Below are 23,795 nucleotides of genomic sequence, written 5' to 3'. Positions count from 1 at the left end.
TATTCTCCTCCTCCCTATTTTCCACAGCCCCTTAATGGCCCTGCTCCTTACTCCTTGTCACGAAGCCACTCACCAACAATGTCAACTACATTTTTAGTAGTAACCTCAGTTCTCCAGTGTTCCAATTCTCCTGGCGTCCTGAACACCAAGCATGAGGCCCAACCGCCTCTTAGGATCTGAACGCCCGTAGGGTCCTTCCAACACTTCCCACATGGACATCAGGCCTTGACCCCTGCCCTCTTGAGAGCTCCACTCCCAGGTCCTCACTATCACACCCTGTGCTTTATCCAGTGGGTTACACTTTATTTTTTTGCTTGTTATTTGCTCTCAGGCAGCAGTGGGTAAGAACACGAGCCCTGAAGCCTGGTCCCACATTCCATTTTGCCACACACTAGCTGGTGACCTTGGGCAAGTAACCTGTGCCATGTCTCACTTCCCTTTTCTCTAAAATGGGGCTTATGACAGTACTGCTTCACAGGTTGTTTTGGGAATAATGCCGACAATCAGCATTCAATTTTCTATAAAAAGTAGCTCCTGCTACTGCTGGCCTCATCATCACCATCACTGTTCCTGAGCTCATGAGTGTGTCATGCACTGTCCTCTCTGGACTTTCCTAAAGCCTCCCCCCATCCCCTCCTGTCCTTACACTCAGGATCCTCCAGCTTCCTCCTTGGGCATGTGGGAGGACTTTGTGGCCGGTGCCATGGCTGAGGATTTTCTGCATTGCGTCCTCTCCTGGGACTCATCACTGGGCTTCAGGTATTCAAATATTTGTTGAATGGCTACACAAATGAAGCCATTCTCTTTTCCCACCAAACCTGTCCCTCCTGCTCTGTGATCGCAACTCATGGCATCTCTACCGGTCTAACTGCACAAGCCAGAAATCTCACATGGACCCCTTCTTCTTCCTCAGGAGATGACTAGCCATGTGTCTTGTCCCTGCCACTGGAAAACATCGCCACTCCACCTCTTCTCTCTTCCCTGGGATCACTGTCAGGTGCCTGCCTGGCCTCCATGGCCTTCTAACTCATCTTGATGTCCCCTTCAGTAACTCCCCTCTTCAATCCAGCCTTCAAAACTCCTGCCACCATCTTCCTGCAACCATCTGACATTGTCACCTGTCTGCTTAACACTCAATTATACTTCCCCATCTATAAAATAAAATCTACATTTCTCTCTTCCAGGAAGAACTTCCTGATCCAGGCATGGACGGCATTTCTATGGTTCCCTCATGACTCTATCATGCCAGCCCACATGAGAAGACTCGTTGTTCTGCCAACAGTCTATATTTCTGTGCCTTCACTCGAGCAATTCCCTCAGCCTGGATCATTCTCTGCTGCTGTGTCTGAAGGTCTGTGTCTCTCCAAAATGCCCATGCTGAAATCCTAACTCCCAAGGTGATGGTATTAGCAAGTGGAGCCTCTGGGCGGGATGAGGTCATGAAGGCAGTGTCCTCATGAAAGGGATCAGCGCCCTCAGAGAAGAGGCCCGAGGGAGCTTGCTCACCCCTTCTACCATGTGAGGACAAAGCAAGATGGCACTTGCTTTGAATCAGAAAGTGGGTCTTCACTAGTCACTGAATCTACCAGTGCTTTGATCTTGGACTTTACAGTCTCCAGAAATATAAGACATAAGTTTCATTACTGTTATAACAACTGTGTTGGGGTGTGTATGAAAAGGTGTTTTATTTATTTCTTTATTTGAGATGGGTTTTTCAATGTTGCCCAGGCTGGACTTGAACTCCTAGACTTAAGCAATCATTCCACCTTAGCCTCCTAAGAAGCTGCAACTACAAAAGCATGCCACCACATCAGGCAAGAAATCAGTTTCTATTGTTTATAAACCACCCAGTTTATGGTTTATTCTTATAGTAGTTCAAACTAACTAAGACATCTACCTTCCTCTATCTAGCCCACTCCATTTCTTTTAAGGTAAAACATGCCAAACTTGAGGATGACCCTTTCCTGGAGAAAATGTTTCAGATAATTCTCACAGCTTTCCTCAGCACTTTATATACAACTCATCAGACAGTATTATTTAATTCCTCATTTTATGTCAGTCAACCCTGTCCACACTTTGGGGAAAGAAATGCTGTCTCTTTCTTTAAGTGTGTTGCTAAGTATCTATCATGTGCCAGAAAGTGTTCGTATTAAGGTACAACCCCAACATATAATGCAGTACTTGATACAGTAAAGGTACTTGGAACTGAAAGTTGTATCTGATGGGCTCATCTGTAATGGTAATAAAGGAGAAACATATGACATTTTTATTCTATGACTCCCTTATAACTCTCACTCTCAAACAGGTGAACTGCCTGTAGTTTATCTTCTATGTTTAGTTTCTGTTTCACACTTGGTAGTCTTGGACCAATCAGGTGAGTTCAGGATGCACTAACCTGTTTCTCCAGTGCCAAGCACATACTAATATGAGGATAAGAGTAGTGAGGACCATGACTAGCACAGGGACAAGGACCGCGGCCAGGGCTACATCTGAAGTGATAAAGACAAAAACACACCAAAAGCACATTAACACCAAGGGTAGAAATCATGAGGGAAAGGATTGCAAGGTTTAATTACATCATCACTCAATATTTTTTAATCTCAAAAAATTCCCTAAGTATTATTTCTAAACACTTGGCACGCATTGATACTGCAGAAGCTTTCCATGGACATATGCAGCTCATTAACACCATTCATTCCACCTGCATATATCTGAAATATTCACATGTTTTAAATAAGCAAAGTAAAATTGACAAATAATAAACTGGAAAAGTATATTTTCTGCATGTGATAAAGAGTTAGTATAAATAATTAATACATTACAGGACTATACAAGTCAAAATAAAGCAACAGAAAAAAAATCTGTGGAGGTGAACTAGCAATATATTAAAAAATACAGGTTAGCCTCACTAGTAATCAAAAGAATATAAGTTAAAGCAATAACAAGATACTAATTTTGCTGATAAAATTGGCAAATATTTGAAAGAACAACAATTAATTATTGAAGAGGATAACGGGCATTTTAAAAATTGGAAATATAAATTGATGCTATCTTTCTGATTGGCACATTGGGGCAATATCTATAAAAATCTATTACTTGGCAATTACATAGCTATAATTTTTTCTTCAAAAAATTAAGATGACATTTAAAGATGCATCTTTAAAGATGTTCTGTCCTGTTTCTGCATAAGAGTGAAAAACTGGAAATAATCCAAAATGTCCTCAAACGAGAGGTAATGAATAAATCATGGTATCCACCTAACAGGAGAACATAATCCAGCAATTGATAACCATGTTGCAACATAATGGCAAAACATTTACAGACACGGGAAGGTAACCATGTGGCGTTAAGCATAGAAAGATGCTTAGGTCAGAAGTGACAGGATGTTGGAGCTGACAGGGACTCAGGGATCGTTTCCCTAACTTCACTCCACAGACAAGGAATCCTGGGCCCAGATTTAGAAAAAGGTCTAGCCAAGGTTAACTGGGATGTTAGTTTCCGCCTTTATCTCTCAACTCCTAACAACAGTAACTTGGGGGAGCTCAGAACCAGACACACCAGGAGTCTAACCTGCAGCCCCTTCTCGACTCCTTATACCACTGCAACCCAAGGAGAGAAAAAGGATGGTGATAAGGAGAAGAGGAGGATCATCATCAGTAACCTCCAGTTTCCAGAGGTCGATGGATGGGAACCAGAGCGCAGGTGAAGGGGCCAGCCTTGGGCAGCACGAGGAAGCCCACTTTTCACTGCAGTGAACAGAAGATCCATCCAGGTAAGTTTGGAGGCCCCACAAAAAGGGAGTTTCCTTTCAACAGTTTTCACTTTCTTTGTGAAGTTGAAGAGGTAACTTACAGTGAATGAAAATATCTGGGTCGTGGGTTTGAAAATTATGGAGAGCACTGAAATAGCTACTGTTGAGAACAGACAGAAGAGCTCACTAGGGACGTTCAGAAGACTGCAGCTGGTGCCAGGGGCCCTGCTGGGGGAGGACCTGGCAGCTACAGAGGCACACATCTGACCATGACACTATTTTCCCCATGAAATCACTCTCCGCCTGGTTGTAAAAATGGAGGGGCAGAAGTGCATAAAACAGAAATCAGGCTAAGGGACATTCAGAATTCAGAAGACTAAGTGTGCTTTCTCCCTAAAGTTTGTGAGACCGAAGAGAACCATCAAGTTTAGATGGATGCAGTGTTATTTAATCAGAGGCTTTAAAACATCAGCTTAGGTTCAGAAAGTAAGCCTACAAACTACAATCCCAAAGAAAAAGCCACAGGAGGTCCTTAACTGAGAAGACCACTGTACTCTATTATTTTTAAGCTTACAGAGGTCCTAATTCTGGAAGAAAAGACTTTAAGGACACTTCTAGCCTTGAGATTTTGATTCTGCAATCAGATTTTAAGATGAGCAGCACCTTTAAATGACTCTTCTTCCATCCAGGCATGTGGTCTGGGATTCTGCCTAAACACATGCCTGCTGACCATTGGTAAGAAGCTCTGTGTGATGCCGTGATCTCTCGCCAAGATCTCTTGCTTCTCTCTACCTTTAACCGAACATAAGACAGAAACTGTCCTTTGTAGAAATACCTCAGAAGATAGGAAAGAAACCAATATGTGGAAGTTGGAGAAAGTTATTTCAATCAGGCAAACTTTCAAAAAATGAGAATGATTAAAGTTCTGTGTGATACAAGTGACTCTGGTTGAACTGCTTTCTCATCTCTGTACTTTCTGAAAACAAGTGGGCTTTTTATCTGCCAGTACTGACACTTCCTCCACTGGGACACTGCCACTTTTTAAAAACTTCAACTGAAATTTTGTTTTTCAACAACTAGTAAAACAACAACTGCCTTTTGTATGCTTTAACTATTTTCATATATTTTAATAACTTATTTATCATTGACAACAAAATTTGAAAGTAAATTCTAATATATTTGTGTTTATAATCTAAAAACATTTTAACTGTAAATATTTTAAAAGAGATCAGTTTTTTTTAATGAATATGTTGATTCAGTTTTTTTTAGTTTCCATTAAAAATTCTGTTTTTTTTTTCTCTCTCTTTTTTGCCATGAAGTTCTCTAACCAGCAAATTAGTATGTTATCAGGGAGAAAAAAGTTTATTGCCTGCTATGATTTTAGTTATTTCTAGAAACTTCTAAAAACATTGTATTTCTAAGTCTGAGACTCAGCATGTTTGGCTATTAAGGGGTGGGGAAAAAAAAAGTCACAAGAGGAGACCTACAACACAGTAGTCATCTGTAAATATTTGAAGAGCAATTCTACTGAGCACCAGAGAACAGAACTTGGATCAGTGCAATAAGTCTTTTCCCTAAGAAAGAAAAATCAAATTTTTTGCTATACTTAAAAAATGTAGTTGGAAGAAAATAAACGGAAAGTTGAAGCTGGAAAGGACACGAAAACTAGTTAAAACTAAACCAAAACCCTACTTTGTAACAGGTGGTCATTTTCACGTCTACATACCTTTGGTTACATTTGGAGTTACAGTAGTGTTTTTGATATCAGGAGTGGCAGTTGTTTGTTCTGTCTGTGCAGGAAATTCGTTCTTACTGCGAGGTTGTAGTGGTTGAGTAAATTTGGGGGCACGACCTTGAAAAGAGTTTTTAAAAAAATCTTTATTTTGTAATCTATACCAACTTAAGATAAAGTTATTTTATATTGTTTTTAACATGCTTATGGAAATTTATACCACATGTCCAGGGACTATCAAATCTCACATTAAAAGCAGGCATACCTTTGGCTATTTTTGGAGGGGCTGTAGTGTTTTTGAGGTCATTGCTGTTCCGAGGGGGTGGTGGTTGAGTAAGTTTTGGAGGACGACCTTGAAAAATGGTTTAGAAAATTTACATTTTGTTTTAAAAATAAATTATAAGTTTAAAATAGCAATGTTAAATGTCTTCAACATTGCCTGAAGTATTTAATTCTGCAGAATAATATTAAATTTCACAGATAAATCTATCAGAAGAATATCATACTCCTCATCATATATACAAATATTCAGCGATTTCTCAATTTTTAAATAATTAAATCACCTGAAAATAATCTTCTTAGCTTTTTTTTCTTTGAGTCAGGGTTTCACTCTGTCACCAAGGCTGGAATGCAATGGCACAATCACAGCACCCCACAGCCTCAACCTCCCGGGCTCAGGTGATCCTTCCACCTTAGCCTCCCAAGTAGTGGGGACTACAGGCACGTGACACCATGCCTGGCTAATGTTTTTATTTTTTGTAGAGACAATGTCTCATTATGTTGCCTAGGTTGGTCTCGAAATCCTTGGCTCAAGCAATCCTCCTGCCTTAGCCTCCCAATTTGGGGATAGCAGGCATGAGCTACTGCACCTGGTCAAAAATAATCTTTCTATGAAGGATAATACTGAAATAATAATATGAGAGGAGAGTGATGCTGGACTCTAAATTTATAGAGGATTCATCACAATCTGATATATTATTCAGTTCACTTAATAAATATTTATGAAGGGCTGACGATGTATTAGGCACTGTGATAGTTTTAGGGTTTGGGAGGCTGAGGAGAAAGGATTGTCTGTCTCTACAATAAGGAAATAAATAATTAGCTGGGCGTGGTGGCACATGCCTGTAGATCCAGCTACTTGGAAGAGTGAGGCGGAATGGTCGCCTGAGCCCAGCAACAGAGTGAGATTCCAACTCACAAAACAAAAAAAAAAAAAAGAAAAGAAAAAGAAAGAGAGAGAGTAAACAACATATTACAATATTATACAATGTTGACAGAAATTATTTCTTCTTTTAATTTACTGCTTTAATCTTCAGTGTTTACATTACACAAACATCACAGTACATGAGACTGTGATTAAAAATTATTAGGACTGAGGCTAACTTGGAAAACAATCTCCTTATAATATATTATGAATTATACTATTTCTCCTTCCACGTATAATTTTGGAAATCATGCTGATACATAACTTTTTAATAGAGCTATATGTTTTTAAAAGTTTCTTTAAGAAGATATTTAATGAGAGTTTATACACAAAAACACTCACATTATTATTAGTTGTTCGAGAGCAGCAAAACCATTTAAAATTAGGAATCAAGTGAAAATCATGTACCTTAAACACACTGTCTCTTTACCTTTAGGAATGAACTGACATCCAAGCAGCTCCATTTTCATGGCAATTTTCTGCTGCCATTGGGTAGGGTTCACTCTAATAAAACGTGCAATAATTGGTGGCAAAAAGTTATTACGCACATCCTGGTGATAATCTTTGTTTCCTTGAAATATCTTTAAAAAAACAACAAAAAAATCAGTACTTTAAATCAACAGACGTCAGGGCTAAATTGCTCCACTTAAACATGTTTTTGATTTTTGCTCCTGGGCCTTCAATGACATTGTCAATTATGACAGTAAGAATTTATTTCTAAGAAAATAAATGAATAGTAATTTGGAAAAACTACTAGGAAGCTGCACATTCTTTGTAAAAAATTTATAAGGAAAATATTTCATACAAAAATGATTTTAAGATGATTTAAGAATTTAACAAGAAAGCTAACTTGGTAATTTGGGAAAAGGGTTTCAAGTCCAGTGAAACCATTCATTGTGTTAATAAAGTAGTAACTCTAGCCCTGTGAAATTGCCAATTATTTAAATATATTGATTTTATTTTTAAAATAAAACAAATTGATCATGCAAGATCTTGAAGGGAATGCTTTGCTTGTGTACTTCTCATAATTTTTCTCTCAACAGACTGAAAGGGAAGATATAGTAATAAACATATAACAGATATATACCACCACCTACTGGATAAACTGTATAAAGACAGTTCCCATGTTATAATTCCACTTTTTATTCTTTGTTGCTGTTTGAACCAGAAAATTGACTTTGAAACACTGTTGTGTGCCAAATTTAATGATCGCAACTAAACAGCAACAAATGCATTACATAAATAATCTTTAGGTAAAAATATAATTTTAAGTGACTCTCATTCCCTCAACTACTTCAAGCAAATAATGATAGTATCTTACGCTGAAACAACCCTTAATTATTTAAATAAGGAATTTTCTTTTTTTTTTTTTGAGTTGGAGTCTCACTCTGTCACCCAGACTGGAGTGCAGTGGTCGTTCCCCGCCACTGCAGCCTCCACTTGCTGGGCTCCGGCGATCCTTCCGCCTCAGCCTTCCAAGTAGCTGGAACTACAGATGTGCACTACCATGTCTGGCTAATTTTTGATTTATTGTAGAGATGAGGTCTCGCCAAGTTGCCCAGGCGGGTCTCGAACCCAGGGCTCAGGCAATCCACTCACCTCTGCCTCCCAAAGTGCTAGGATTACAGGCTGAGCCACCGAACCCGGCATAGGAATTTTCATGTATTTAACTCAAATACCCTTCACAACAACCCTATGAAATAAGGCAGGGCATAGAAATCTGTGACCCAGAGAATATAAGTGGATTGCATAGCTAGTCAATGATAGGGCAGTGACTTGAATTTGGGTCTTCAGACTTAAAAGCAGGCTACAATAAGCTAAACAGGGATCTGTTTGTTCCCTTGGTCAAATCAATGAGACCATTTCTGAAGACCACTAATAAGTAGACACCTAAAATAAAAGTGATTTGCTTTTTGTCAGCTAAGGTGAGAGTAAATAAATGTTTACTTTCTCAATCAAGTTATTTCCAAACGGTGTGGCTGCTGCTTCTTAGCTGATTCATGTGGCATTAGACTATTAGCTTCTAAAGATGTGCCAATATCCCTCATTGTCCCCCCAAAATTTGTTTTGAAGGTACAATAATCTCCACATTAGTGAGCATCCATGATTTCCTCAGATACTACTCTGAAATGAAATAAAGGCCACTATTTTCAGTCTTAATATACAATTGGGACATGAATGATAACTCATTATTTTAAGATATAAAAATTATTGCTAAGATCTTACTCTAGATTACTGTCTCTATTTGATATTTTAAAAAAACTTAAAAAGATTTTATAAAAACCGAGTAAGAGAGATTTGCCATAGTCAACCTATGAGCATTTATTGAGAAACCCTGTATATATGGAGGGTTACAAGGTGTCATGAAGATAAAAAGGAAATGGAAAGTTCCCACCCCCAAGAAACTTCAGTTTTTTAGATATTATCACACATATTATGCTGTAATATTAGAAAGCAATATATTAAGAAAGCAAGTTGTATATATATCAATCCCATTTTGTGAAAACAAAACCAAATGCAGTCTGGTGCTCATGTACATGTGCAGGCTTAGAAGAGGTATAAAAGTGACTATACCGGTTACTCTTGAGTTGGGGTAGATGGACCTCATGTGAATGAGGAAAAGATTTATTTCATATAATTGAATGTGAGGACTCCCACCTCTGTCCATGACAGAGTAATGGGACAACACTTATCCTTCAGCCTTGCACATCTGAAAAACTGGTCAGAATATAAACAGCAGTGGTTCTCAAACACGGACAGCACATGGCAAGAATCACGGCGAGAAGGAGAACAACTAGGGCAAGTCCCGCTATGTCCCAGGACTGTCTGGAGAGCTCGCAGGCCACCATGCAGGGAGAGAGACCCTCTAACGGAGCCTAGTGGTTGTGGAAACAGAGCTCAGAGAGCTACAGAGACACACTTCTAGGATCTGTAAGGGGTATTCCCTTATATTTTCAGCTGCATATAAAGAAATGGCCTATTGCCAGAAAACAAACAAAAACAATGGAAGGAGCTAGTAGAACAATTCTCAGAGCTACACAGGTCTAGGAACACCTAAGATTGCCAACAGATAGAATAGAGAAACCTCAAAATACACAGAACGTTGGGTTGAGTACTTAGTATTGTCTTAGTGGTAGGGAAAAATGAGAGAACTAAAGGCTGCTCAGTCCTACCTAATAAAGCTTAAAAGCAAGCCTTGAAAAGATCAAATTGTTTCCAAGTAGCTTAACTGCATCTCAGGAATAAAAAAAGCTAAAAAATATTTAACAAAATAGTAATCAAAACCCAGCATCAAAAAATGTAAAGTTTACAATGCCCAGCATCCAATAAAAAATTACCAGACATGTAAAATATGATCTAACATATCAAGCAATATAAAATGACCCAGATATGATACATGATAAAATTAGCAGATAAGAAATTTTTAAGAAGTCATTTGTTCCATATGTTTTAGAGATAGAGAAAAGCATGAGCATGTAAAGGAGAGATGTGGAAGAAACTATAAAAACCCAGACTGAAAATCTAGAGGTAATAATACATTATTGGAGCTAAAAATACATTGGATAGAATTAATAGCAGATTAGACATTGCAGAATAATAGATTAGTAAACTTGAAAACAAAATAACAGAGATTTTCCAAACTAAAACACACAGAGAAAAACATTAAAAAAAAAAAAAGAATATCAGTTAATTGTGAGAGATCTTCAATGGTCATAATATTCAAGAAATTAGAATTGGGTAGGGGAAATATTTGAATAAAAAATGAACTACCACTTTGTAAATCTGATGCAAATTATAACATACATATCCAAAAAGTTCTAAGAACCTCAGCAGAAAAAACATGATGAAAACCACACAAAACTACACCACAATCAAACCACTTAAATCATAAAAAGAATACTTTAAAAGCAGTCACAGGAAAAAAGATATATTACATATTGAGGAACAAAGATAATAGCAGAATTCTTGTTAAAAACAATGTATGCCAGAAAATGGTAGACTAATGTATTCAAAGCATTGAAAGAAAGAAAAAAAAAGTCAACCCAGAATTCTATTTGCAGTGAAATTTTTTTAAAAAATGAAGACAAAAAAGAGTCTGTTTCAGAAATATAATTCAATGTTGTTATACGTTTTCACAATATAAGTATGGGTAATTCTCAAAATTTCAAAAATTTAACTATATTCTACAGGTATAATAAATATTATGTAAAGATTAGAAGTCAAGAGTAGTTTAGTTCAGGGGCATTAAGCAGATCGGTCTGGAGACAGTGCTGTTATCTGATTCAATGGTACTAGGCTCAGCAAAGATGAAGTTCAAGTGATGTCAAGTAGGAGAGAGAAGAATAACAGCAGAAGTTTAGATCCATATGAAAGATAATAGGGAGCCCCTGGGGGTTTTTGAACAGAGAAATGATAAAAGTAGTAATTGAAGAGATAATCACAAATAATACATATGACAGAAAGTTGAAAATATTTAATTAAAACCAAACCAAAATCATAGTTTCAGTTCTAGATGGGAGGCAACTATCTTCCTTGGACACAAGATTCCTCCACTTATAAAGATCCTTGTGATGAGTCATGGACCAGGAGCCTGGGCAAAAGGGATAAACTTCTGGACAAGATCTACCTCTGCCGACTCTCCACCCCATATCATTTTCTCTAGTTCATTCCAGTAGTTTCATTTTTTTTTTCTGCTCAACCAAAACTACCATTAGAAATTAAGGAAATTCTTTGGGTAGGAAAAAATATCCAGAAGTTTTCTAAGATGAATGTAGGTGAGATGATCTTGAAATGACCTTCCATGTCTATAATATCTTATGATTTAATGCACTTTTGTCTTCATCTTTTTTGTCTTTTTTAACCTCTTGTCTGCAAAGTAGAACTCTAGGAACAAAGGCGGTGAACCGACAAGAAAAGCTTTATGAAGATAAGAAATTACACGATCTTTTTTAGACTTTCTTAATAAAGTGTCTAAGTAACTCAGTTAAAAATGCAGTGACACAAGTCGGAAAAGTACTTACCCTTACAACCACCAAAAGGGACCTAGAACTGAAAATTTTCTAACCATAGTTAGAATAGGGCCAGTAAAACATACTACCTAAATTAACCAGCAGAGGGTAGCGTAAGACAAAATAATATTTAACTTCTACAACTCACACAGGGGAGCTTCTGTGACTTCTGGCAAAGGCCCATTAAAAAAAAAGTCTTTTAAAAAATAGCTTGGAAATCATTTTACCTTATCCTGCTCCACACTAGGCTCTCTGTACACAGTCCACTTGTGGCCATCGTCACTGTACAGGACTCTGTAGGCAGACACATAGTAATTGTGCTCCACCATAGTGGACCCAGTGGTTACGATGCCTGGGGACCAAGGAGTTCTTTCATTAGTACACACAACTGGTTCCCAGCGTTTGCTAAGCATCAAAACATCAACATCTGAGATGCACTGTTCAAACATTTCTGCTACAGCTCATTTCCATTTTAAGTGCAAGTTTTCATCATAATAGTTACTAAATCCCTGGCTTTGCTCCCTTGTAGAGACAGGAATGATGGACATATGTAAGGAAAGAGCTCTTCTATTTTGGGAGCTTGTGTTCATATTATTGTAAAATATATTTCAACTACTGAGTATGAATGACTTCCTGGGAGTGATGAGATTAAAGTTGTTTACTGGCATTATTTATAGTACCGAAGCAAATCTTTTAACAAAATTATCTAAGCCAATCCCAACCCATTTTTCTGACCATTTGCTAATTTTCCCTAAATGAATGTTCAGCACATGTGGAATATTAATTATTTACAGCAATTAAAATGAACTTCTTGAATATAAATTTTTCTTAATGACCACGAGATGGTTATTTCAGTTGACTCAAGATCACTTTACTGAAACATTACTTTAAAAAAAGAGTCTTATTACAATGAAACATAAAAGCAATTACAAATTAAATACCAACTCCCCTTCTCTGCCATGTTTCATAAAACTATCTCCAGTAACAGTAACGCCAGTGAAAAAAACTTAAAACTATATAATTGAATTTTTGGTGACCAAATTTTCCCTGAAAAATCGTAGATGGTATCAGTTTTTCAAATAAAGCATTATAAATTACTCTAGAAAACTATATCTTGTAACCTGTTATCTTCTTTTCCTTATTCAGGTCTATCTGTAACCACTGATAATCGTCAGTGGCAAAAGCTGCCCAAGGAGGGCCAGGTTTCTTCAGCCGGGCTTTTTCGGGTTTCCAGCTATTTTCCCGCCCCAAGTGGTCCGTCCACTCCAGCACAGATGATGCTGTTATCTGAGGATCGGCAATCACACCAGACTCCATGCCTAGTGTTCCATAACAACCTGAAATAAAGAAGAGAGTAAATCTGGCTTCCAGATATAAATTCAAAATCCATATACACCTGGTCACTGCAAACTTTTATTACACCTTTAATTATCATACACTCTGCAAATAATATACTGTAATAGAGAGATTTCAAAACTAGGCAAGTGTTTCTTGGGCATATGTCTTCATGTATATCATTAGGAAACCTACAAACATACTCATTCACAAGCAGTAACTTAGCTTAATAGAGATATATTACCCTTTCCCTGGGACAGTCTCCTCAGCTAAATGGGTAACTCACTCCTCTGTCTCCTTCAGAGTTTTGTCCACACCATGTCTCTATGAGGCCTTCCCTGCCCCTACTTAAAACTGCAAACCAGTCCTCCTGCATTTCCTGTCCTCCCACTTTGCCTGATTTTTATATGCCTTTTATCAGGTTGTAAACAATCTTATAAGCAATAACATATGTATGCATTGCTACCAGAATGTAAGCTCCAAGAAGTCAGTTTGCTCATTTTACTCATTGCTGTATTACAGCCCCAGAGCCACACCTGGCAAATAAAGAAGGCACTCAGTAAATATTTTCTCTTGAATGAATTACTTTTCAATTTTAAAAGTCATCTTTCCTAAGGAATCTTGCTTGCTTACATGATTATTTCCCTATTAATATATGAGAAGGAACCTCCAAAACACAAAATATTTATTAAAAACCATGTATTTATTCTTATATGTTTAAACTTCATTCACCTTCCGTGCACCTCTGTCTGATGCACTTCAAAGATGCACTACAGAGAATGAGGCTCAACTTTTTTCCTATTGCTCAAAACAGGTTTTTGAGCTTGTCAAATTTGATGCCTTTTAGTGCTTCTATCATTTTTTGTTTCACCTCTTCCAAATCTGCAAAATGTTTCCTTTTAAAGATTTTTTCATCTGAGGAAACAATAAAAAGTCACTTGGGGCAAGATTGGGTAAATAGGGAGGGTGGGACACGGGGGTAATGCTGTTTTTGGTCAAAAACTGCTGAGCTTTCAGTGTGGTGTGGATTGGTGTACTCACAAATCATCCATCATGAAATGAGCAAACATGTTGAAAGAATCTCAAAAAAAAAATTCATTGTAACTGAAAGCAGTCTCTTAAAACAGCACTAGCTGGTACACTGATGTCAATGGACCCCTAAAACACCTCTCCTAGCAGAGGACGTCTGTACTACAATGGGGCCTCCCTCCAGGAGATAATTTTTTGTTTGCTTCCCTCTCATAAAACCTCCAATTTATTCTTTATATTACTAGGTACCTACCTTACCTCATAGTGTTATATGGTAGCTAAATGAGAAAGCGCAAAACACAATGCGGCCAGTGTTCAAAAAATATTAGCTATTACATAAATAACAAAAAGTTACAAGGTCAATAAAAGGCTTACCACTTGTCTTAAATGTAAAAAGACTTGTAGATAAAAGTCCCCTGAAAGAGAGAGAGGTTTTGTTGGGGATAATTATGTAATACATAACTTCCCCACATTTACCTTAAAGAAACTTTTTCTTCTGATTGGTTTCCCCACCCCACTGTTGAAATAATTAAGATTTCATGGCTAAAAATTAGACAACTAATACTGTCCCTAGGGAAAAAAGTCTCATTTTTGAACAGGACATCTTCTGAGTCAGCATAAACAACTTTCTCTATAAGTATCTAGGACCCAGTTCCATACATGATTGTACAAAGTGTCCATGCCACCTTTACTATGTACTTATTTTTATAATTTATGTACTCATTGTTTACTGTTAATCTCTCACTAGTCTATTTCATGAAATAAATGGATTCTTAGCACTTTTTCTGTGGCAACTGCTTTTGGTAAAAATACACCCTCCCAATTCTCAGAGAATGAGGCTCACGTTTTTTGAGGTAAGCAGAAGAAAAGCTGGCTACTAATTGAGACATTGCATTTTTAGAGGAAATCACCACCCCTGAGAGTAAGTTTAGTACTGGAATGCAGCATTACATTTGGATTTCAGAGTAATGGGAAGAACGGGCGAGGTGATGAGGATGGAGGGTTTAGAAATGGAAAGTGCACCCAGTGCAGGTCAAAGGACGCAAGGACCTTGAAGAAACACAATCGGCAGTGTCTACTCCTGCCTTAAGTACAATGTTCAAACTGTCATGAGAGGATGCACCCTATCACTGTTTTCTTAAAGGCATGAGACAATTCACATACACTGAATCTTTCTAAAGTCAGGACAGGGAAAGGAATTAAAGGATCTGGATAAAGTTGACTAGAAGGAACCAAAAGAAGAAAAGGTAGTTGAGTCCACTCCAGGTATGAGCAAATAACAGCTCATGCATGGCCTGTCTTGCTGACCAGTGAGCTAAGTATGGGTTTTACAGGGTTAGAGAGCTAAAAATAAAACAACAAAGAAGAATAAGCAATAGAGACACATGGCCCGTAAGGCCTAAAATATTTATTAGCTGGATCCTAATAGAACAGGCTTGCTGACCCCAGCTCTAGACCCTCCTGGGTGTGGATCACGCTCCGTCTTCTGGGTGAAAAATGGCTGAGAATGTCTAGAGAAGCTGCTCTCAATTAGGCTCAGTATTGTCTGCAGAACTGAGCAAATTTAAGAGGCAGGCTTCCTAAAACCAGGTTGTTAATACTGCATTTCTATGTAATGCGTCAATCCCTGCTCTTGTGGCTTTCTCAGTTTTGTACAACAGAATATTGCAAATACCATGAAAATATATCCTTAAAATATTCTCTTGGAATGAGAGATTCATAATAATACTTATGACACATTTTATGTCAAATATTAATTTATATTCAAAGTATTTCAACTAACCCCAATCCTTCCTGGGTCACCTGGGCTATAAGGAGCACAGTGTTATGACTTCTGATGTTTAAAATAAAATAAGGACCTGGCAACAAAACTTCCAGACTCTTACTTCAGACTTAGAAAGGAAGAAAGTAACAAATCACCCTTCCAAACGACTACCTTTTTGAAGTAGAACAAGCTAAGGTTATATAACGCTGTCTGTACTCTTCAAAATACTCAGACATCAAGGACACACAAATGTCAATGTTTATTACCTAAATGTTTTTTTTGTGAACACCATTAACAGTGATATTGCTGAAATCTAGTCAGTCTCTAGCCCACCCCTACCTAGCATGTTTATTATAAGTAGCATATGTATTGCAAAACAGCAAATATACTTACACCATAGATGTAACGTTGTTAGCCAAAGAACTTTCATAGTACGGAATACCTTTACTAATGACAACACTGATTTGGCCACCCAAAATGTTTGACACGACTCCTGCATGCACACCAGCCATGCACAACGGTGATGACTAAAGGAAAGGGAAAATAAATTTTAGTTTTTAATTTGTTCCTGGTAATTCATAAGCAGGACACACTTCTACTTCCTAAAGAAATCAGTTGATCTGGGCAGCTTTCTCATAAACATAGATTACTAGTACTCTCACACAACAAATTTTTTAGCAGAAAGAATATAACACTACAATTACTAAAAAATGAGAAGCTAAATATATATAATAAACACATATCTAACTATTCTGGAGTCCTAAAAAGATAAAGTTATATCACAACTTTAAAATAAATCTATATCCAACTTACATCTCTATACCCATGAGGAATTGTTCCAGATATTTCAGCAAAAGGAAGCAGACAACCAGCTGGGCAGTACTTACTGAGAAATAAAACAAGCAACAAGTTATATAATGCTGTTCTTTCTGTAAGGAAAAAATATCCCCCACCAAAATATCACACACACATTTTTCAGTTCAACGTAAATATAATCTCATCACCCTGAAAGAACGATCACTTCCACAAAGCCCTTTCAGGCTTTCTTTCATACATACATATATAACATGTCTTCACCCACATATTTACAAAAATGTTCTCATATTCTGCATATTGCTTTGATTATTTTACTTCATAATGAATGGCTGACATGTTTCTACTATAAGACCTATTCATCATGTTTAATAGCTACACGATATTCTACTCCGTGAGCAGCCATAATATATTTTACCAACCCTCCATGGATCAAATTTAAGTTGCATTATAAAAGAGGTTCATTCATTTATTTATTCACTTACTCACCCACCCAATACATATATATAAATGTCTACTGTGTTGTTTGTTGAGTGTTGGGCTGTGCTAGGTACTGGATTTACAAAGGTCAACCAAACAAATGTGGCCCCTGTCCTCACTGAGTTTACAGTCCAGTGGTGGAAGGAGACATTAAACAAATACTTACACAAACAGATTTTGATTCTGCTATGAAGAATCAAATATTTGAAATAACTGGGAAAATCTAACATAATAAAAGTAGGACAAGTATTCAGTAAACTCCCTGAATTGCCAGGTAGCATCCTAAGTGTTTCTGGTAAACAACACAAAAGCCCTAGGTGGAAGGTGCTATTACTATCCTCATTTTATAGACAGGGAAACTGAGGAACTGACCAGTTCACAAGGCTGGTAGGTGGCTTTTGGGCTCCAGAGTCACTGCTCTTATGCAGGTCTCTGTCCATCCCAGTCAGGAACAGAGCTCTGAGGAAGTGAGGCCTCAGCAGTGAGCTAAGAAAGGGATGTCACTGGAATGAGTGGTGGGCAACTCACACCAGTCAGAAGAGCCAGCCTGAGGATGGCCTGCAGGTGTCTGAAGTGAGAACGGCAGTGCAAGGAGACTCAGTGAGCAAAGGTAAGGTTAACTGGAGAAAAGGCTGGAGAGGCAGGCAGGGGCAGGCCATACAGGAGCCTTGTGAGCTATGGCAAGGAATCTGGAACATACTTCTAAGTAAAAACAAGAAGCCAGCAAAGATTTTGACGGCTTACACAAATAATCTGATCAACCCTTTTTAAAAAGATTGTTCTGGCTCCTGGGAAGACAAAAGGTTGTCAGGAATCATGAGCGGAAGGTGAACACCGTTAGGCAAATAGTGCCATTGCCCCAGACAGGCATGACCGGAGCTTGGATTTGGGAAGATGACAGAGCTGGAGAGTGAAGCAAGGGCAGCTGACTCTCTGGTGGGGCCATGGACCACACACTGAGGCCAGGGTCCCCCTCAGATGCTGAAGAGGGCACCCTTCTCACACAGACAGAACCATTCTTGAAGACAAAATTAAGGTTCTAAGGGGAGGGGTAGAAGGTTGGGAGGAGGTTAGTGAGATGGGTCTTGAAAGATGAGAACGATCTTGCCAAGCAGAAGGGAGTCAAGCAATTCCTGGTAAAGTTCTGAGAGCTCAGAGCAGTGTGAATAGTCCAGAGTTGTTTCAACATGGAGAAAATAAGATAAGACTGGAAAAATGGCCAGGATACTTGTGAAGGACCCTGAAGACCAGGCTAAGACATCTGGCCACCTTATTAACCATAAATAAGAGTTTCTCAAGATTTTAAAGTAGGGAAATGATCAGATATGTGTTTTGGAAAACAACTTGGCAGTACTGTTAATGGAAGAAGAAAGTCAGCAGATAGCAGAAATCTGAACTCAAGTAGAAGTTAACCCTAATCTAGGCAAGAGACAAAGACATAAAGCAGAGAAACAGAAGTAGAAACGCTACTTAGGTAAGAACACTGAGGAATGCCGTAACAACCAGAACCACTCTTATCTTTTTTTGAAAAAATAGCTCTTCTATTTTTGTCAGCTATTTTGCCACATCTTGAAGAGCAACTAGTTCTACTTTTAAAGCATATTAAAACTACATTTTCATTCTGCAGAAGCCCTAAATGCTACAATAAAACAACATTTAAATATGGTAACTAAATAAGCTCTAATTTATTGGAGTCTTGAAACAGCAATTATGTGTCACAAAATATGTGATAAGCTTAAGTGTACACAGAATGAGTATGAAGTAGATGAAGAGTAACATTAAGGAAAAAAAGTCACAAATTTGGTCATACCTGAACTCAGGTTCCAAAAAATTAGATGCAGTGTCCAAACAAGTAATTAGATCTAGAAAAACAAAAACGAAAAACTGATTCAATTAATACACAGATTTACTCTTGCTGAAACACCAAGTGTCTCAGAATCATACTGCTCTAATTTTCAAATCTCAACAGCACTGTTGAGCTGGTACAAAAAACAGTAAATTTTTGCTAATCACAATTTCCTTCTGACTTTAAGCTTCTTGATTTTTGGAGCTATGTCTCCTCAGTACTGTTTACTATCACATTACCTCACGAAGTTGCATATATAGAACACAAATTAGTAAGGCTTATAGGCTTAAAGTAGCTTATATAAAATATAGCTCCCCAAACACAAGGAAAAAAGATTTCTTGGTTATCCTATAACTAACAAGAATCCTTTATTGTTATACCAAAGGAAAATGATGACCAGAAAATTGAGTCAACTTTGTAACTCAAAATCAGGTCCACAGACAGGACCAGTGGCATCAGTACCTTCCAGGAACTTGGTGGAAATTCACATTACTGAATCCCATCCAACTTATAGGATCTCTGGAGGTGGGACCTAGGAATCTGTTTAAACAAGTCCTCCAGGTAATTTATGAAGCACACTGAAGGTGGAGAAGCATTGCTCTACAGAAAACAAAACTTTAAAAATTTAACGTTTTCTATCTAGAAATCAATACTGTCTGAAGAAAAGGGAATCTGCCTTTCATGAAAACCTAGGTCACAGGCTCAGTAAAAAGTGACTTTTGTTTATAATTTGAATGGCTTCTTTCTGCTCTCAGGATAGAGAACAAATCCTTCATCGCAGTCAACAGGGTCTCAAAGTGCCAGACCCACCTTAATCCTTGTCCACTCCAGCCTTCCTTTGGTTTCCCTGGCACAGGGGCTCTCTCAACCTGTAAGGCTTTCCCACCACCCTTGACCCTGGTTGAGTCCTAAGAGCTAAGCTTAACTGCCACTTTCTTACAGAAGCTGTCTCTGCCCCTCTCAAGGCAAACCCCTTTAGCACATCGTACGCATTTTTATTGCCTACTGTGTTTTGTCGGTTTGTTTTAAAGAACAGATGACTATTATGTGTTCTCAAAGCACAAATTGTCATGTAAGACTGATTTGTTGGTGTAATTATAGAGTTATAAACAACATCACTCTACAGTGATGAGTCCTAGGACAGAGACTGAGGCCGCTTGTATTGCCAGCAGCAATATGTATTGCCAGCAACAATATAGAATATAAGAGGTTTCAAGGAACATTTATTTCATCAATGGATGAATAAAAGTTTCTGATTGCTAGCGTGTTTGGCTAAGTCCAGTCATTTACTAACCATAGAGAGGAAAACCTAGAAGACCTGAAGGCAATCACAGAAGTAAGTGATTTTACACATAAGTGCCTGGCTAAAGAACATGTTCAGGGTGGCCAGTAAATTGATGAAGGTAGCACTTAGCATACTTCCCAGCACACTGGCAGTATGTATGTATCTGTGAAATGAATGCCTACCCCAGCAAGCACAGAATTGAACACTCTACTGTATAATTCTGAAGAAATTTTGTGTATACTATCCAACTAAAATGTGTCTTGAAGGAACTAGAGAATAACAATTGTGTTATACCAATAGGAAAGTGGTATTTGTAGAGCAATTATATGGATTAATATCTACACACCATAGGCATTTGAATCATTATTAAGTGAAATCTATGTTTTAGAAGTTTAAGAGTTTTCATGCCTGAAAAGCAGTTTACTACTACCTAGTTGACCAACTGGGATAAGCAGACAAATAAACTTATCCATAATCTAGCTATTCCTGTTAATCTTTGCACAGTGTCAACGAGAATCTATTTTCCACTTTCCTGCTCTACCAAAAGAACTTCCCACTTCTAAGATTAGAAGTTGAACTTCTAAAGAGTAATAGCCTGAGATGAAAAGGTACTGTATGGTCCAACATGGCATTCAAGCCACAGAAGACTGCCAGCTGGCTGCATTACCTACAGGCCACGTGCCAGGAAACTGGTCAACTATGGATATATTTGATCAGAACAGGGCTTTGGTTGTGAGTTCACGCAGTGCTGACACTCCACATTATGCCATGCAAATGTGCAACCTACTGACCTTGCTCTCAAATTCCACGGGGCTCAAAAGAGCTCTCTAGGAGAAAAATAAGGACTCAAAATGGACAGCTACAAGGAGTGCCAAGAAGACTGAAGACAAAGAAAGCAAGCCATGAGTACACACTTTGGTGCTTACAACTCCACAAAAGCAAAGAAAACAACATCAAATTAAGGAAGGAATTAAGAAGCATTAAAATGTGTCTTTCTTGAAAGCTTTTCCCAAGTGAACAGCCTTCCAGAAAACTGTCATCACTACAGTGCTTCCAGTTAATAAGAACATAGCCTAGAAAGATGAACACAGCTCAGAAGAAACTATCTTGTCTCAGAGACTTCTGATGGAAGTGTATAAGGCATTATCATAACCCACAGAACTGAACTGATAACCTAGAAATAAACCCTCAAATTTACAGTCAACTGATTTTTGATAAGTGTTAAGACAATTCAATGGAAAAAATCGTCTTTTTAAAAAAATGACACTGAGACAACTGGATATCCATATGCAAATAAATGAAACTGCATACATACCTGATACAAAATTAACTTAAAGTGGATCTAAATTGAAGAGCTAAAACTCTAAAGCCTTTAGGAAAAATATATATGAGTGAATCACAATCTTGGATTAAGCAGCAGTTTCTTAGATCTCACACCAAAATCACAGGCAACCAAATAAAAATTGGTTAACTGAAGTTTACTAAAATTAAAAACTCGTGATTCACAGGACATCATCAATGACCACTTGTATACCCAATCTTGAATTGTACCCCACACCTATAAAATAAAATAAAATTCAAAAAATGTAAAAGAAAAGAGAAAAAGCCCACAGAATAGGAGAAAATATTTGCATATCATATCAGGAATACATAAAGAAAATTATGACATGGAATTAAAATGACAAATTAATTCAAACATGGAGAAAGGATCTGAACCAACATTTCTCCTAAGAAGAGATACAAATGACTAACAAATATATGAACAGATGCTCAATATCATTAGCCATCAGGGAAATGTAAATCAAAGTCCCACAGAGATACCACCATACACCCACTAGAATGGTAAGACTAGAAAAGACAGATAGTAACAAGCACTGGCAAAGATATGGAGAAACTGGAACCTAATGCACTGCTAGTGGAATTATAAAATAGCGCAACTGTTTTGGAAAATGGTTTGGCAGTTCTTTAAAAAGTTATCACTCTATGAAAAAGGATACCTGCACATGTATGTTTATTGCAGCATTTTTCACAATAGCAAAAACATGGAACCAGCCATGCTGCCCATGGAAAGAGAAATGAATTTTAAAAATGTAGTACATATACATGATGGAATATTACACAACCATAAAGAAGGACAAAATTGTGAACTTCACAGGAACTTGGATGGACTTAGAGTCTATAATACTGAGTGATCTATCACAGAAAAAGAGAACTGAATATCACATGTTCTTGCTCATAAGTGGACCTTAACAATTATTGTAATACTATAAGAAAAGGATTGGCAGTACTGGTGGGAAACTGCCAGCAGGGGTGGGACTGGCAGTAGTGGAAATCTCTGGGGCGGGGGGCATTCCTCATCAACTAGGGCACCTGCATAATGAACATTTGTATACCTAACCCTGAACTGTACCCCACATCTTTAAAATTAAAAAATTAAAAATATAAAACCTCAAACTATAAGAATCTTAGAAAATACAGGACACACCCTTATGGAGATTGGAATTGGCAGCCAATTCCTGATCAAAACCTTAAGTGCCTCTACCATAGGAGGTAAGATAGGCAAGGCGGGACCTCATCAAACTGACGAGCTTCTGCAAAGCAAAAGATGCCAAAAGGAAAAAAAAGTCCCATTAAAAAGCGGGCAAAAGAGCCAGGCTTGGTGGCTCAGCCTGTAATCCCGTGCCTTTGGGAGGCTGAGGTGAGTGGATTGCCTGAGCCCGAGGGTTGGAGACCTGCCTGGGCAGTGCGACCTCATCTCTACAATAAATCAAAAAATCAGCCGGGCATGGTAGTGCATGCCTGTAATTCCGGCTACTTGGAAAGTTGAGGCGGAAGGATCGCCGGAGCCCAGCAGGTCGAGGCTGCGGTGGCCGGGAGTGGCCACTGCACTCCAGTCTGGGTGACAGAGTGAGACTCCAACTCAAAAAAAAAAAAAAAAAAAAAAGCGGGCAAAAGACATGAATAGACACTTCTCAAAAGAAGATATATGGGCAGCCAACAGACACATGAAAAAGTGCTCAATCTTACTAATTATTAGAGAAATGCTAATCAAAACCACATTGAGATACCACCTAATCCCAGTAAGAATGGTCATCATTAATAAAACAAACAACAACAGATGCTGGCAAGGATACGGAGAAAAAGGAATGCTTCTACACTGCTGGTGGGAATTCACACTAGTGCAACCTCTTTGGAAGACAGTGTGGTGATTTCTGAAAGTACTAGAAATTGACCTTCCATATGACCCAGCAATCCCCCTATTGGGAATATACCCAGAGGAACGCAAATCATTCTATAAAAAAGATACCTGTACACACGTTTGTTGCAGCTCTATTCACAAGAGCAAAAACATGGAACCAATCATGCTGCCCATAGAAGCTGGACTGGATAAAAAAAAAATGTGGTACATATACATAATGAAATATTACGCAGCTATAAAGAAGAATAAACAGAGTTGATCATACTCAGCGATCTATCACAGAAACAAAGAACAGAGTACCATATGTTCTCACTCATAAGTGGACCTTGAACAATTATCATAACACA

The 23,795-nt window shown here is 38.0% G+C and overlaps 1 protein-coding gene across 1 annotated transcript in view; it reads right to left on the bottom strand.

Moving 5' to 3' along the window:
* The window catches only part of DCBLD2 (discoidin, CUB and LCCL domain containing 2), a 57,520-nt gene that overhangs the window by 3,640 nt on the left and 30,085 nt on the right, over positions 1 to 23,795 (bottom strand). The window contains exons 3-12 of the mRNA XM_008066427.2: positions 18,929 to 18,980; positions 16,639 to 16,711; positions 16,219 to 16,352; positions 14,436 to 14,476; positions 12,818 to 13,033; positions 11,924 to 12,048; positions 7,118 to 7,268; positions 5,749 to 5,835; positions 5,478 to 5,603; positions 2,396 to 2,489 (exon numbers count right to left, since the gene is read on the bottom strand). Of these exons, the coding sequence (XP_008064618.1) occupies positions 2,396 to 2,489; positions 5,478 to 5,603; positions 5,749 to 5,835; positions 7,118 to 7,268; positions 11,924 to 12,048; positions 12,818 to 13,033; positions 14,436 to 14,476; positions 16,219 to 16,352; positions 16,639 to 16,711; positions 18,929 to 18,980 (1,099 nt within the window). The remainder of the gene's footprint in view (positions 1 to 2,395; positions 2,490 to 5,477; positions 5,604 to 5,748; positions 5,836 to 7,117; positions 7,269 to 11,923; positions 12,049 to 12,817; positions 13,034 to 14,435; positions 14,477 to 16,218; positions 16,353 to 16,638; positions 16,712 to 18,928; positions 18,981 to 23,795) is intronic.

This window comes from Carlito syrichta, unplaced genomic scaffold, assembly GCF_000164805.1.
Source record: "Carlito syrichta isolate Samal-C Ts95f unplaced genomic scaffold, Tarsius_syrichta-2.0.1 Scaffold308920, whole genome shotgun sequence".
NCBI classification, from domain to species: Eukaryota; Metazoa; Chordata; class Mammalia; order Primates; family Tarsiidae; genus Carlito; species Carlito syrichta.
Note: the sequence above shows the minus strand (reverse complement) of the source record. Positions and strands in the feature narration are given on the sequence as shown.